Source organism: Dendropsophus ebraccatus, chromosome 2, assembly GCF_027789765.1.
Source record: "Dendropsophus ebraccatus isolate aDenEbr1 chromosome 2, aDenEbr1.pat, whole genome shotgun sequence".
Taxonomy (NCBI): domain Eukaryota; kingdom Metazoa; phylum Chordata; class Amphibia; order Anura; family Hylidae; genus Dendropsophus; species Dendropsophus ebraccatus.
In genome coordinates, this window is record NC_091455.1 from 188457430 (window position 1) to 188472632 (window position 15203).

Below are 15203 nucleotides of genomic sequence, written 5' to 3' on the forward strand. Positions count from 1 at the left end.
AAAATATTACTTTTATTTGTGGTTCATGACGAGACTTTATGACAAGACCTACACATTTTGGGCGGCTGTGCCTAAAGCAAATGTACCATCAGGCACATTCGCTTTAAGTGTTGCATATGAAATAGAACGGCGTTGGCGCGGGGAAGTGGGGCCGTTATCCTTTTTTTGAATTGCGGCTCATTTTTTTGAACCATGGTCGGGGAGCAGAGTCGTGGTTCAAAAAAAGGACCACGGCACCGGCTTCTTTGCGCCGGCCTATCCATATGCAACACTTAAACGAATGTACCTGATGGTACATTTGCTTTAATCATGGTCTTAAAACATCAGTACCACAAAAAAATTTACTTTTATTCTGTAGTACTGATATTTTTAGACCATGATCAAGCGCAGGCAGGCAACACGTAGGTCTTGTCATGAAGCACTTTAGTTTTTAGATGCACAAAATAAAAGTGTAGGCTCTATCACCTTGCACTGTAGCTACCCTCTGCTCTGAGCGCCTGGCCAACACCTAGGAGTCCGTGCACCCTCCACCTGGATCACCTGTTGCTGTATCTTTCACTTTTATATTCTTCACTATTTTTATCACATCCAGGCAGGATAGGATTCGCCTGGATATCGCCGGTGAGATCTAGTGATGGGTGATTGGGGTCTAAACACTAAAGCAGTAATAACTTTAGAAGTCAGAAGTTTTTGTAAATGGCAGTAACACTTTAGCTACATCTGCGGAGGACAGAAGATTGTGGACTGTGGCTGTCACTCCATAGTCAGCAACACCACAGTTAGTCCATTCACACATGTCCCACATGCCTGGTAGGGAGAAGTAGGCCCCATCTGCTGTTTCTTACCTCATATACTTCATTCCACTTGGGGTTGAGATTCTCTTTGATGACTTTGCTCTGAAAGACCTGATTGCCGATCCTGATGACGCCGTACGGATCAGACTTCCCTTTCACGAGTCCCTTCATGTACGTGTCCTTCCACATCAGATCCTGAGCTTCGATAAAGTGTATCCTCAAGACTCCCTGTTATCCAGGAATAAGATGAATTGTATGATGATAGGGATGGAGCTGTTACTGATAAATGTTTGATTTTACATCATCACCACATATCTGTGAGCTACATCCTGTTGCCAAACAACTACTCCTAGCAGGCCCGGGCAGCCAACAGGGTGAGATCACGGGGGGGCCGCACTATAACCATGTAAAAACTCATATAGAAGATTTTTTTTCCTTTATACCCACCTTGGGAATAGGGAATCGTAGCTGTGCGATCTGCAGGTCACTTACAAGCGGAACAGTAATGCGATTTGGAAGGACCAAGTAGTTGGAAATAATATCCAAAATGATAGTATCGGAGACTCCACTGTTAACCATGACAAAAAAAAAGGTTTAGCATGTTGACTTGTGTTTTGGAGTTGCACAAGTTGCAAAAGTAACCTGTAGGATAAAGTTTTGTTTACACAGATCCAAACTAAACTTTTCACATATTAAGTTTTGATTGGTCAGAGACCGGGTGTTCAGACCATCGCTGATCTCTGGGAGAATCGCAGGACTGAGTGCTTCTGTCCCTGATGGGATCCATAAAGGAACTACAGAATCTCTCCACTGCACTCATGCAGAAAATCACTTCTCTCAGCTTTTTCCAATGATCAGTCTGAACACCCAGAATCCAACCAATCTATATTTTCACATGTCTATGACCTGTCAAAAGGTTTTCAAAGTGACAGTGTTACCTTCATTAATTACATTGAATTCATTTGGAACATAGATGACGTTTCACATGGAGTTTTATTCATTATGGTTGCAATTATTACAGGGGTATAAAGGGGGAAAAAACTATACATACATACATATATATATATATATATATACACAAACACACACACACACTCACCGGCCACTTTATTAGGTACACCTGTCCAACTGCACAATACCACTTAATTTCTAATCAGCCAATCACATGGCGGCAACTCAGTGCATTTAGGCATGTAGACATGGTCAAGACAATCTCCTGCAGTTCAAACAGAGCATCAGTATGGGGAAGAAAGGTGATTTGAGTGCCTTTGAACGTGGCATGGTTGTTGGTGCCAGAAGGGCTGGTCTGAGTATTTCAGAAACTGCTGATCTACTGGGATTTTCAAACACAACCATCTCTAGGGTTTACAGAGAATGGTCCGAAAAAGAAAAAACATCCAGTGACGGCAGTTCTGTGGGCGGAAATGCCTTGTTGATGCCAGAGGTCAGAGGAGAATGGGCAGACTGGTTCGAGCTGATAGAAAGGCAACAGTGGCTCAAATAGCCAACCGTTACAACCAAGGTAGGCAGAAGAGCATCTCTGAACGCACAGTACGTCCAACTTTGAGGCAGATGGGCTACAGCAGCAGAAGACCACACCGGGTGCCACTCCTTTCAGCTAAGAACAGGAAACTGAGGCTACAATTTGCACAAGCTCATTGAAATTGGACAGTAGAAGATTGGAAAAACGTTGCCTGGTCTGATGAGTCTCGATTTCTTCTGCGACATTCGGATGGTAGGGTCAGAATTTGGCGTCAACAACATGAAAGCATGGATCCATCCTGCCTTGTATCAACAGTTCAGGGTGGTGTCATGGTGTCATGGTGTGGGGAATATTTTCTTGGCACTCTTTGGGCCCCTTGGTACCAATTGAGCATCGTTGCAACGCCACAGCCTACCAGAGTATTGTTGCTGACCATGTCCATCCCTTTATGACCACAATGTACCCAACATCTGATGGCTACTTTCAGCAGGATAGTGCGCCATGTCATAAAGCTAGAATCATCTCAGACTGGTTTCTTGAACATGACAATGAGTTCACTGTACTCAAATGGCCTCCACAGTCACCAGATCTCAATCCAATAGAGCATCTTTGGGATGTGGTGGAACGGGAGATTCGCATCATGGATGTGCAGCCGACAAATCTGAGGCAACTGTGTGATGCCATCATGTCAATATGGACCAAAATCTCTGAGGAATGCTTCCAGCACCTTGTTGTATCTATGCCACGAAGAATTGAGGCAGTTCTGAAGGCAAAAGGGGGTCCAACCCGTTACTAGCATGGTGTACCTAATAAAGTGGCCGGTGAGTGTATGTGTATATATATATACGCCGGACTTGTAAATGTCCCCGCATCTCCGGTGCTACGGAGATTTATGTAGAGGTGGACTGCGTCGGTGCGCACAGCTGAAAACCTACGCCACCTGAAAGGTGGAGTAGGTTTTCGGCGTATCTTTGCACTGAAAAAATGATAAATCGCGCGGACTCTGAGTCCGCGTCCCCCGTAATGCCCCCTCCACGCCCCCCCCCCCCCCCCCCCCCCCCGGCGTGAAGTGCCGATATGCGAATATTTTATTCGCAAATCGGCCATTTGTGAATAAAATCATTTGCATATCGGCACTTTCCGCCAAAAATCATCAGTACGCCGGATGAATGTCCCCCATAGTGTACATAGATATAGATCTATAGCAATTTATTTATTTTATATGCAAATTTTTTTAGTAAGTTTTTGCTTTTTGTTTGAAGTAGAAACTTGAAAGCACTTGAAAGGACCATCAGTTTATAAAGCCCATAAGATGCCAAAGAAGGTGCGAAAGAATGCTTCATGAAACAAATACATGCATAAAATACTTAATTTTTGAAAAATTAAGTTGAAAATCTGAGGCTTATTTTCCAAATTTTTGTTTTATTTGCTGGTCATATAGAATATTATTTGTATATTTCTATACTTTTATTTATATCAGGAGGAAAAGGCACAAAAGGTAAAAAAGAAAATACCATTTTAATGCAATGCAATCTTTTGCATAGTCTTGGCAATCCCAGGCAGATATTAGTGTGGGCAATGTTTTTCTTTTTTTTTACTTTAATAATTGTAAATTTTTAAGCATCACTGTTTTTTGCATATTGGCTGCATTGTCCTATCACTTCCAGTAGGTGGCAGCACGCCTTTTGGCATAACAGTTTTTCATTCTCTGATACTTTTCGTAATAAGATTACCGAGCTACTGAGTACCAAACAAATGCTATTTTGGGGGAATTAATCAGATGCCATTTAACCCTACTTCTGACTCATTACTATCCGCCACTGCAAATAAGTTAGGCCGGGCTCACCCTGCACTTGTGTTTAGGTTTGCAGTATATTGTTTTATACTTCTAAAAAGCAAAATAAATATTTACTTTAATTGGATGCCAAAAAGAGATGCTGCTGTACACCAGCTATATAAAGCAGTTGACTATACTTAAATATACAGAAAAATTAAAGTCACTGTCATGAAAAATTACTTTTGACATATTATAAGGGGGCATGTAAAATGATAAGGGGGCATGTAAAATGATAATGATCGCAGTGGGTGTCACTGCTCAGACCCACTGGGATCTGGAGATATAGGCCGGGAGAGAGCGCAGGGGCCCGATCCACTCCCTGTGCATGCCAATTCCAACAATGTAGCCTTATAGCAGGGGTAGGGAACCTTGGCTCTGCAGCTGTTGCAAAACTACATCTCCCATCATGCCTCAACAGCTAAAGCGTGGCTGTCCAGGCATGATGGGAGTTGTCATTTTGTAACAGCTGGAGAGCCCCTGCCTTATAGACTTACAGCCGATCAGGATATACAGCTGAGCAGTGGACAGAACAGCGTCTGTGCTCTCTCCTCGCCTATATCTCCTGATCACAGCGGGTCTTAGTAGTGAGACCCACTGCGATCAATAACTTTTGACATGTCTGATGACATTTTTCCCTTAAATCGTAATTAAACAGGAACAGTGAAATGGAAACACAGAGCTCAGTATGAACGCAGCCTGACCGTTCATAGGTCATTTTACATCTGTACTCACTTCAGGCCGGGAATATCCAACATATTTGTAAGTCCCGTCCAGTTGATATCTAGGAGCTAAAATGGAAAATATTTAATTATTAATGAAAATGACAAAAGTGTACAGTTATACAACCGTCCAAGAACTAGAAACCTCAACCTCATATACAGAATGGGGGAGATTTATCAAACTGGTGTAAAGTGAAACTGGCTCAGTTGCCCCTGGCAACCAATCAGATTCCACCTTTCATTTTCCAAAGAGTCTGTGAGGAAAGAAAGGTGGAATCTGATTGGTTGCTAGGGGCAACTGAGCCAGCTGGGCCTAATAAATATATTCAGGCCCCATATAATTTTAACTGGTAAAATCTGTATGAGACATGTTATAGAGCAGGAGGGCCTAAGAAGACTGATACATAGTTTTATGGGACAAATTTCAGGATCATTTGTGATTTATTCATGTAAATCTCTGCTCATTGTCCACTTAATGACTTACAGCTCTGTATATGCACACTTCTACAGTCATGGAGTAAGGGCCCTATTCCACCGGACGATTATCATTCAGATTATCGTTAAATCGTTCGAATCTAAACGATAATCATTTGGTTGAGATGCAGTTAACGATTAATGACCGAACGAGAAATCGTTGATCGCTTTATAAGACCTGGACCTATTGTTATCATTGCTCGTTCACAAAACGTTCGCAAATCGTTCGCATTGAATAAGACATCGTTCGGTCTACCGCAAATACGATCATAAGTAAAGATTATCGTTCCATGGAAAAAAGTGAACGTTTTCAGATCTTTCGCAATAGCGGTCGTTTGAGATTGTTAATCGTTAACGATTATGCGAACAATAATAGTCCGGTGGAATAGGGCCCTAAGACCACCCCATAACTTTACAAGAATAAAGTTATCCAAGAACTCTTCCCACAAACTATATATCCATCTTCTCAGCTCCTCCTGCTCTATAACAAGAGGACAGCTAATTTAAAGGATTGCCAATGAGACAAATCCCTCCTTTAGGAATAATTATAATAGAAATCTCTATTCTGTAAGTTTCCCTTTAAAAAGATTAAGCTCTGCTACATCTGCTTATGTTCTTTGTGCCAACAACGTATGTAATAGTATAAACACAGTGAAGTCAGACGGGGTATCACAATGACTGTAGTCATACCATGGACACGCGGCTGGAATAAAAAACGACATATTTCTACCGTTATAATTTTATCCCCCATCCTGACTAGTGACAGGAAATGCCAAACCACTAAGTCAACAGACACCCTGCTAGAAGGGCTGGAAATATACTGTCAGAGGGTTGGACGCGACGCCTCCATTAAACACTGGCAGCTTTTTACATCTATGAATGCCAACATACACACAGATGCATGCTGGGAACTGTAGTCCAACAACAGAAAGAATCTACGTACACAGTTACATCCATAGTATAATTTACACTTTATTATTACCATCACCTGCCAACTACCGCAGCCACAATTATCCATGTACACATTGTGCTGGGGGTAAGGGCTCTCCAATAAAAGACATCTGTAGAATAGGGGATGAGAATCTGAAGGCTGGAACCCCCACCGATCAAAGGATCAGGGATTCCGAGCCCACCCATCTGGCAGTCAGTCAATGATAGCCACGTGCAGCACTCTATTCAAAAACAGGACCTCCACTACCATGATCAGTAGTTGTCCCAGTTGTCGGACACTCATCCCATATTCTTCAATTTTAAGAAAGCATACCCACCTGTCCTGATCCCTGCCACCACCATTGCAATGGCTCCCGATTTCCACACCTCACCAACAATCATTCCTACAGGAACTGCTAACTCTTCCTGTCACTGACTACAGTGGTGATCTGCCGCAATCAGTGACTGACTGTACCAAGAGCAGCGGTGACTGGGATCCATAGTGGTGGGGATCAGGGCAGGTGAGTATGCTATTTATATAAAACACTGCCTTACTTTTAAATTTATTTTGTGAGATGGAATACACAGAAACATAGAAGACTGTTGGCAGAAAAAGACCTCTTGGTCCATCGGGTCTGCCCTTTCAGTATGAACAATGTACTCAGCGTGCACTTCTCCTGACGTAGTGATCAGTCAGGGTCTACAACATGCCAGAAGTTTTTTTGTTTTTTTTTTTGAAGCGCCCAGTTTAAATCATACTATTTTGCTACTACTGTTTTACACAGAGCTCAATAAAACAGTAAGCAGCTCAACTCCCCCTGGTAATGGCAGAACAACAAAGTGTTACAAGGTGGTAAGGATTCGCTTTAAAGGTGTTATCCAGCATTAGAAAAAGCACAGCTACTTTCTTGCTAAAACAGCGCCACCCCAGTCCCCAAACTGAGGACAAGAGTGGAGCTGCTTCTAGAAGAAAGTGGCCATGTTTTTCTAAGCCTGGATAACCCCTTTATGGGTGTTTGTTGCCCTTCACATTTTATATCAAACAGAAGCACCTACTCTCCCGACTATACATGTTTGACGAACCAAGATGTACTATGCTCCAAACGTCCTCATATTATAGAGATGTTCTACAGGCATCACAATTCTTCTCAGCTACCACAAGGAGGGCTACAGTATGTGGTGTTCTTTTCCTGCTGAAGGCTGTTTGTGGACATGTAGGCACACTGCCTAGAAACCATCAAGTTATAGGAAATATCTGTGGTCAGCGTTAAGGGAGATATGACTACAACTCAGTCACAATGCCAGTCACAGGGGAGGCGTGCGACCGCATCACCGGCAATACATTACCGCATGATGAACATAGCATAGATGACGTTTTTTCCCGTTATTAGCACATATATTACACATCACCCTGTGTGTACCTCTGTCACCCAATACAAAAGTGATGCTGTCCACAGTAACTAGATGCCAGCCTTAGCTGTTATAGAGCATATTAGAGAAGGATCTGATCTGTTAAGGAGAACAACCCGCAGACCTCTTCTTTAGAGATGAGCGAACCGGGTTCGGGTTCGAATCCATCCGAACCTGAACTTTCGGCATTTGATTAGCGGTGGCTGCTGAAGTTGGATAAAGCCCTAAGGCTATGTGGAAAACATGGATATAGTCATTGGCTGTATCCATGTTTTCCAGACAACGTTAAAGCTTTATCCAAGTTCAGCAGCCACCACTAATCAAATGCCGATCGTTCAGGTTCGGATGGACTCGAACCCGAACCCGGTTCGCTCATCTCTACTCTTCTTCATAATCACATAGAGGCAGTAAAGTAAGGCAGGACGACAAACATACCAATCCTAAGAACAGACAGGAAGAAGGTAACATGAAACCACAGATATACTCAGATACTGGTGAGTGTACACTAAGTATATCAGTATCCTATAGCTTACTGAGAACCTGTTACTATGTCAAGACCTCTAAGAATAAGGACATCATAAGAGTAAAGCCACAGAAGCGTCTGCCCACATACAGGTGAAATGCAGCGGTCGATGGCCATGTCATTTTGCTGATAGTTTGAAGACTTGTGGCCAAGAGCTTACATGCCTTCAACTTAATAGTTGCATTAGTGGACAGTATATTGACACTCTAATTTAGAGGGGTTGTCTTACCAGAGTGTGTATGTGTGTGTGTGTGTGTGTGTGTGGGGGGGGGGGATAATGGTGCTAAAAGCCACTTATACAATCCTCTATAAAAGACCGATTCCATCAGATTATAGACAGCTTCTAACTAATCACCCTTTCTTTTGAAGTTCTGGGTTCCTATGACAATGAAACTAAATTTACGTAAGGTAAATGTGAATATGGACATATACAGTGGTGCCTTGGATTAAGAGCATCATTTGTTCCGGGACCGTGCTTGTAATCCAAATCCACTCTTAAACCAAAGCAAATTTTCCCACAAGAAATCATAGAAATGCAGACAATTTGTTTCACACCCCAAAAATAATGATTTATTATTCTGAATACCATGTAAAACAAATGAAACAAACATTTAGAAACAGCAGAATATGTGATATTATAAGTTACTGTACAGTAATTGAGAGGATGGGAAACACAAGGGCGGACAGAGACTGCAGGGAGCATGAAGGAATGAGCAGGACAGATGTGGGCACATACATGCAACGCTTTCTGTCCAGGGAGAGAGGGGTTACAGCTATGGAGAGATTACCTCCACAGTCCTGTCCTCTGATGTAAGCCCCAGCCTGAAGTGGATCTCCTATGATTTGGAAGGTGAGGGAGACTTCCTGAGTCACAGTACAGAGCTGTAGACCCTGCTATGCAGACCATGCCCCTCCCCCACTCGCGCTCCCACCCAGTACTGGGAGCTCTTAAACCAAAGCAATGCTCTTACACCAAGTCACAATTTTGAAAAACTGTGAGCTCTTAAACCAAAATGCTATTAAACCAAGTTACTCTTAAACCAAGTTACCACTGTAATTTATACCAAACAAATATATAAACACAAAGTGTGTATCTGTCCTCGAACTGCACTGACACCTGGCATTGTAGACATGGCAGAACCTTTTTAAAAAAAATAATCAAAAAAAAACTGCCTGACTGCCCAGGTGGTGAATGGTACTGCAGCTTAGCTTGATTCACTTCAATGCAGTGTAGCTGTAATGTCAGACTCCCAATATGTGAAGTAAAGTAAACATTTTCTGCCCCCTCGTTCCATGCTCGCTGCCTGTGCTATAACATGGATAGAAAGTAAGGAGCAGTGGGAGGATCAACCGGAATGACCCTTAGATTGTTTGGGCAGCCCATTAAAGTCAGCGGACGCCAATCCTATTGCAACGGGGCGACGTGGAGCTAATTATGCTACTTCAGCATGTTGAAAGACGACAATCAGCTGACATCGTACATGTCGGCTGATTGTTGCCTTCTAACATGCGCTATTACACTTAAAATTTATCCCCACTCCCCAAAAACATAGGTGTCTCAGGCGTAGCCACTCCAAGTCCATGAGTAGAAAATTTTAAAATGTATTAAAACAATGAAATGAATCGACATATAGCACAATGCATTTCCAGGTCAGTCCAGCCTCTTCCTCAGGTGCACCTATTCACCTTAGGAAGAGGCCAGACTGGCCTGGAAACGGATTGGGCTGTATGTCGATTAATTTCATTGTGTTAATAAATTTTAAAATATTCTACTCACAGACTCTTGGAGTGGCTGCGCCTGAGACACCTGTGTTTTTGAGGAGTGGAGGTCAGCATCTTTTCATAGTCCCAGCATGGGTACACAGGAAAGGCTGTGCATTGGTGTTTTACCCTCATCAGGCTTGGAGAGTTGGACAAGGCTGAGGCACAACTCCGTCAGGTGAGGGAATCCACTGTTAGACTTCTGCTGAATTCACTGATCCTCTTGATGATCCTGCACCATGGAGTGCCGTCTCCGGTCTATCTTTTAACTAAACGATAATTAGCCTGAATGGTCGATAATCGGCAAGTAAGGCCAATAATCCTTTAACATAATAGGGCCTTAAAGAAGCAGTTCACAAAAAAATATTATAGGCCCCCCCAATAGGCGCTGGCACGTATACTCACCGCATCTGATCAGTGTCCCACGGCACCATTCAAATCCGGTGTGCAGTCACTTCCGCCTCCGCTGTGACTCCTCTTCTGTGTCCTGTGATTGTATGCCAGAACTTCCATAGAGCATGCATTGAAGCGTGTGAGTTCCAGCATACAATCACAGGAGACAGAAGATGAGTCACAGCGGAGGCGGAAGTGAGCACGCTCCAGATGAGAACGGTGCCGCGGGACCGGAAAGAAGCCGCGCTGCGGGACACCGATCAGCTGCGGTGAGTATACGTGCCAGCGCCTACTGGGGGGGGGCCTATAATATTTTTTGTGAACTGCTTCTTTAAGAGTTACCTAATATATAGTGAAAAAACATACTATATATATATTTTATATATATATATATATATATATATATATATATATATATATATATACACATACACACACATATATATTATTATTTTTTACTTTTTTAATAAGCAACTGTTTCAGACTATGGATACTCTCTGTACTGTTCTTGTATAGGTTTTCTGGGTGGGGAAAAAACAATCACCATAACCGATCCTTCACCCAGCACAGAATTTATCCTCTAGATTTACTTCTCCTTTAAGTACAGGTTCCAGTCCCTGGCTATAATATTCCGAGTACGGTCCACAAAGCGATTAGCCGTCCGTCCTTTCTTCTGGTAGACGGCTCACGTTCCTCTCCATACAAAGACATCCCTTTCCCGAGAAATTAAGCTTTTAATCTGCCGCAAAACGACTATGACTTTGGGCCCTATTCCACTGGACGATTATCGTTTGCATATCATTAACGATTAACGATCGCAAACGACCACTATTGCGAAAGACCTGAAAACGTTCACTCATTTCCATTGAACGATAATCGTTACTTATGATCGTAATTGCGATCGTTTTTTCTTCGCTATTTATTCGCTATTGCATTCGTATCTATTGCGAACGACCGAACGATGTCTTATTCAACGCGAACGATTTGCGAACGAGCAACGATAAAAATAGGTCCAGGTCTTATAAAGCGATCAACGATTTCTCGTTCGGTCGTTAATCGTTAACTGCATTTCAACCGAACGATTATCGTTTAGATTCGAACGATTTAACGATAATCTGAACGATAATCGTCCAGTGGAATAGGGCCCTTTCTCTCCAGCTACACAAGGTTACTACGAGATGGTGCCAAGTGCATCTCAGAACTACGCTACCACATTTCCAAACAATAAGTCACGGGGTGGGCTCCGACGCATCTGATAAGAATGTACATTATTATTAATATTGGACAACATTGCCTTATAAGGGGAGAGAAGTCCTGCTAACACTCCAGGGACGGCCAGGGATCCTCTGCCAAATCTGCTGGGCTGGAAAATATGAGAGGGACACGATCCTGACTGACGCAGCCGGAGAATTCCACTGTCCTGACACAGGGATGGCGCGCTCTTCCATTTCATCATATGCCACCAAAGCCTCGTAAACCGCCCTGAGACACACTGCCCAGGCACAAGCCAGAGGGAATTGTGCAGAACAGTAAAAAGTCTCAATATTAAGTATTAAAAAGGCATTTGTGAATCTGCAGAACTCGTCTACCGAAGGTGAAAAATTCAAGTTTCCATCACTGAAAATCCCTTGTCAGTAGAGTACGCCGAGAATATGAAGCATGACGGGACACTGTTCCAACTCCGCTACCTCTGCTTTTTGTTAAAGGGATAATTCTATGCTGTAAAGTGATGGAAAACAACCTCTATTCAAGAGAATGGGGTCAGCTGCCGAACCCTATATAGTCAAGGTTACTGGGTTGTAATGTAAAAACAGTCTGCAGTCTCTTTGCTTGCTTCTGGTCTCTCCACTCACTCCCCCTCCCTTCTTCATAGACTTCTAAAGGTGGCATGTAACTGATCCCTCGAATTAAAGAAAAGCATTTTATCTGATAAGATATTGTACACATTTCTTTAAAACATTGTAGTACACCACAGGTGTTAAACTCAGGCCTAACAGCTGTTACAAAACAACAATTCCCACCATGCCAGGACAGCCAAAGCTAAAGCTTTGGCTGTCCAGGCATGATGGGAATTGTAGTTTTGCAACAGCTGGAGGGCCTGAGTTTGACATCCCTGTAGTAGACATACACTAAGATATGCTACATAAGGCACCCTGTATGAAAAATATCTCTCGTAAACAGATGCCACAACAGCCTCTGGGTCATGATAGTTTCAGTTTAACACAAAAATTGCAAGGTTTTCCTCTCCAGACCAAGACACTGATGTTTAAAGGGGTTACAGCAAGATTAAGTGCCTTTTTACATGGACCAATTATCGGCAATGAGCATCGCTATACAGCCTCTATTACTGTGCATCTATCCTTACTTTAAAAAACCTCAGCTTACAGGCTGAAGCAGAGAATACATTACATCACTGCTCCCATCATTCTTCATCCCCCCCCTCCCCCCAATGCAGGTAATGAAGTAATGATACTTGTCAGTGGCACTGACAGAATTACTTAGTAAAGAGAAACCGGGAGCCAGAATTGCGTCTCAGCTTTTTTTCTCCCACCGTAGCCAAATAGGTATAAAATCTCAGAGGAGGCGATGCTCAGTCAGCTACATATATCAGCACAAGTCCCTATAGTGCTGGCCTACAATGTATCAGACCAACCTAGACACATGTGCGCACATGTTTACTGAGCCTAAATGTATATAACAATGTTCCCATTTACTGCAAGCAAATGTCTTGATACACATGATAATCTACATGGTCACTGTCGTTTCAAAGTTTGTAAATCACTTAACTAAACTTTAAAGTTATAACTAAATAATACTTTTACACCCCAGAAAAACAGCTTGAAAGTCTTGGCCACTAGGAGCCTCACTTCCAAGCAATTTGCTGTCCACTGCCTGTTATCTGTGGAAATCTGTCTCTAATAACAGCTATATCAGGACAAGTTACAGGAAGTAGGGATGGGGATTACCATGTGCTAGGTGCCAGAGAGAAGGATACATCCTAGTCTGTGTACCTGTAAGCTGAGCCTTTCTGCCTGCTGACGATGATGAATACTGTTCCTGAAATGTAAATCAAGGCTTCCCTCATGTTTCACCACCCAGGGCAGCTGTCCCTTGTGCAAATACTGCTGTAAATTCACAGAGTAATTTTCCCACTCCTCCCTTCCTTTAGCTTCCCAGAGGCAGCAGTAGCAGCTCAGTTCTTATTGTAACCCTTTCCTTGCTGTCATCCTGTAGCTTCCTGTGTTCCTTTTACCTCTGCTTACATAGCACCTTGCAAACTCAGTGCATGGGTAATCTCTTCTCCCTCCACATACCTTTTAGTACTGTCCTGTGTAAACCATCAGCTCAGCCCAGAGCCAACCTGTTCAGTCTTATGCACCTTCACTACCAGCAATAATAGCATTGTTTAAAGCTCCCCATACCCCAATAACCGTTAGTTATCTCTCCTGTCTGGCCCTATCCTCCTCATAACACAGAGACAATCAGAGCACTCTGACTGTGGCTTATCTCTCCTAGAACAAAGAGGTAAGGTGGTGATTTTCAATCACGCATCATCGGTAGGTGATTGGTCAGGAAAGCCCTACACACCCCGCAAGCGGCAGATATGGCCGACAAAAGTATAAGGTGTATGGGGACCGTACAATTTAAGAAGTGACCTCGCATAGCAGAAGGCTTTCTACCCCTATACACTTGTGTCAGCAGGTGACTACAAGGGGTCCACATTAGCTTTGGAAGTAAGGAATACACATCACAGACACACAAGGAGAAAGCTTCCATACATGACTGCTTTGTGGGATTATGACTATGAAAATGAAAAAGTCAATTACTTTCCTATAATATCACTTCCTATAACGTTTGTCACCTGATAACACCAAGAGGACAAAAAAAAAAAATGAGGACCTATACAAAGTTATTCCAGTATGTCAGACAAGCACATGCAAAAGGTCAGAGTCTCCACAGAACAAGCCGTCCTCTGCTGATCCTTCACACAATGGACCTGAAGTATTTGTTCCTCCTCCCTGATACCTGTCTTCATATTTAGCACAGGTGGAGCGACCTGTTATATAGCAGCCAGCTAATTCCTCACATGGGTGGTATTGGCTTTATGTAACCTGTTCTTTACCTACATGCAGAAAACTAATGCTGCGTTTACACGAAACGATAATTGGCCCGATCGTACGATTAACGATGTCGGAGTAATAATTTTTTTTTCATAACGATCAGCGTTTAGACGGTACGATATATCGTACGGAAAAATCGTTTTGCGATCGTTTAAGCCTATCTCGCACATGGGAAAAATCGGTGAACGACTGTTTACACGGAACGATATGCGAATTTTTTGCGAACGACGATTTGAGAACATGTTGTAAGATCAAAATGAACGTCTCGTTCGTCGTTTGATCATTCGCTGAGTTTACACGTACGATTATCATTCGAAATCGATCGTTATCGCGCAAATTCGCACGATAATCGTTATATGTAAACGCAGCATTAGTTGTGCTTATATCTGTGTTATAGTAGTGCTTCTCTCTGCTCTTCTCACTCTTAACCATCCCTTGGCAACCAATGACTGAGATGACCTCCTCTCTGCCGCCATGCACAGACCTGCCTAACTGGATATACGTCTAAGGCTGTGGAGCTCAGGGCTGCGTTCTGCAAAACACTATAAACAGATTTACATCAGTCTATTGCCACCGATGACTCTTCAACCATACACCTTCAATAGCTGTCGGCCGAACAGCTACATAGCAATCTCTCCTGATATTTCCATACGTGTGAATATCGAGGACAGCTAAAGGTTCTCGTGTTTTCAATGAAAGGGTAAGACGCTGCCAAACAGCCCTGGTGGTGGCTTTTCTCTCTCATAACAAACAGATAC

General features: G+C 42.9%; 1 protein-coding gene across 3 annotated transcripts in view; it reads right to left on the minus strand.

The window, feature by feature from the left end:
• Positions 1-15203, minus strand: part of ESYT2 (extended synaptotagmin 2) — an 88901-nt gene that overhangs the window by 23145 nt on the left and 50553 nt on the right. For all 3 annotated transcript variants that reach the window (XM_069958904.1, XM_069958906.1, XM_069958905.1), the window contains exons 7-9: positions 4847-4902; positions 1242-1362; positions 846-1022 (exon numbers count right to left, since the gene is read on the minus strand). In XM_069958904.1, coding sequence (XP_069815005.1) covers positions 846-1022; positions 1242-1362; positions 4847-4902 — 354 coding nt within the window. The remainder of the gene's footprint in view (positions 1-845; positions 1023-1241; positions 1363-4846; positions 4903-15203) is intronic.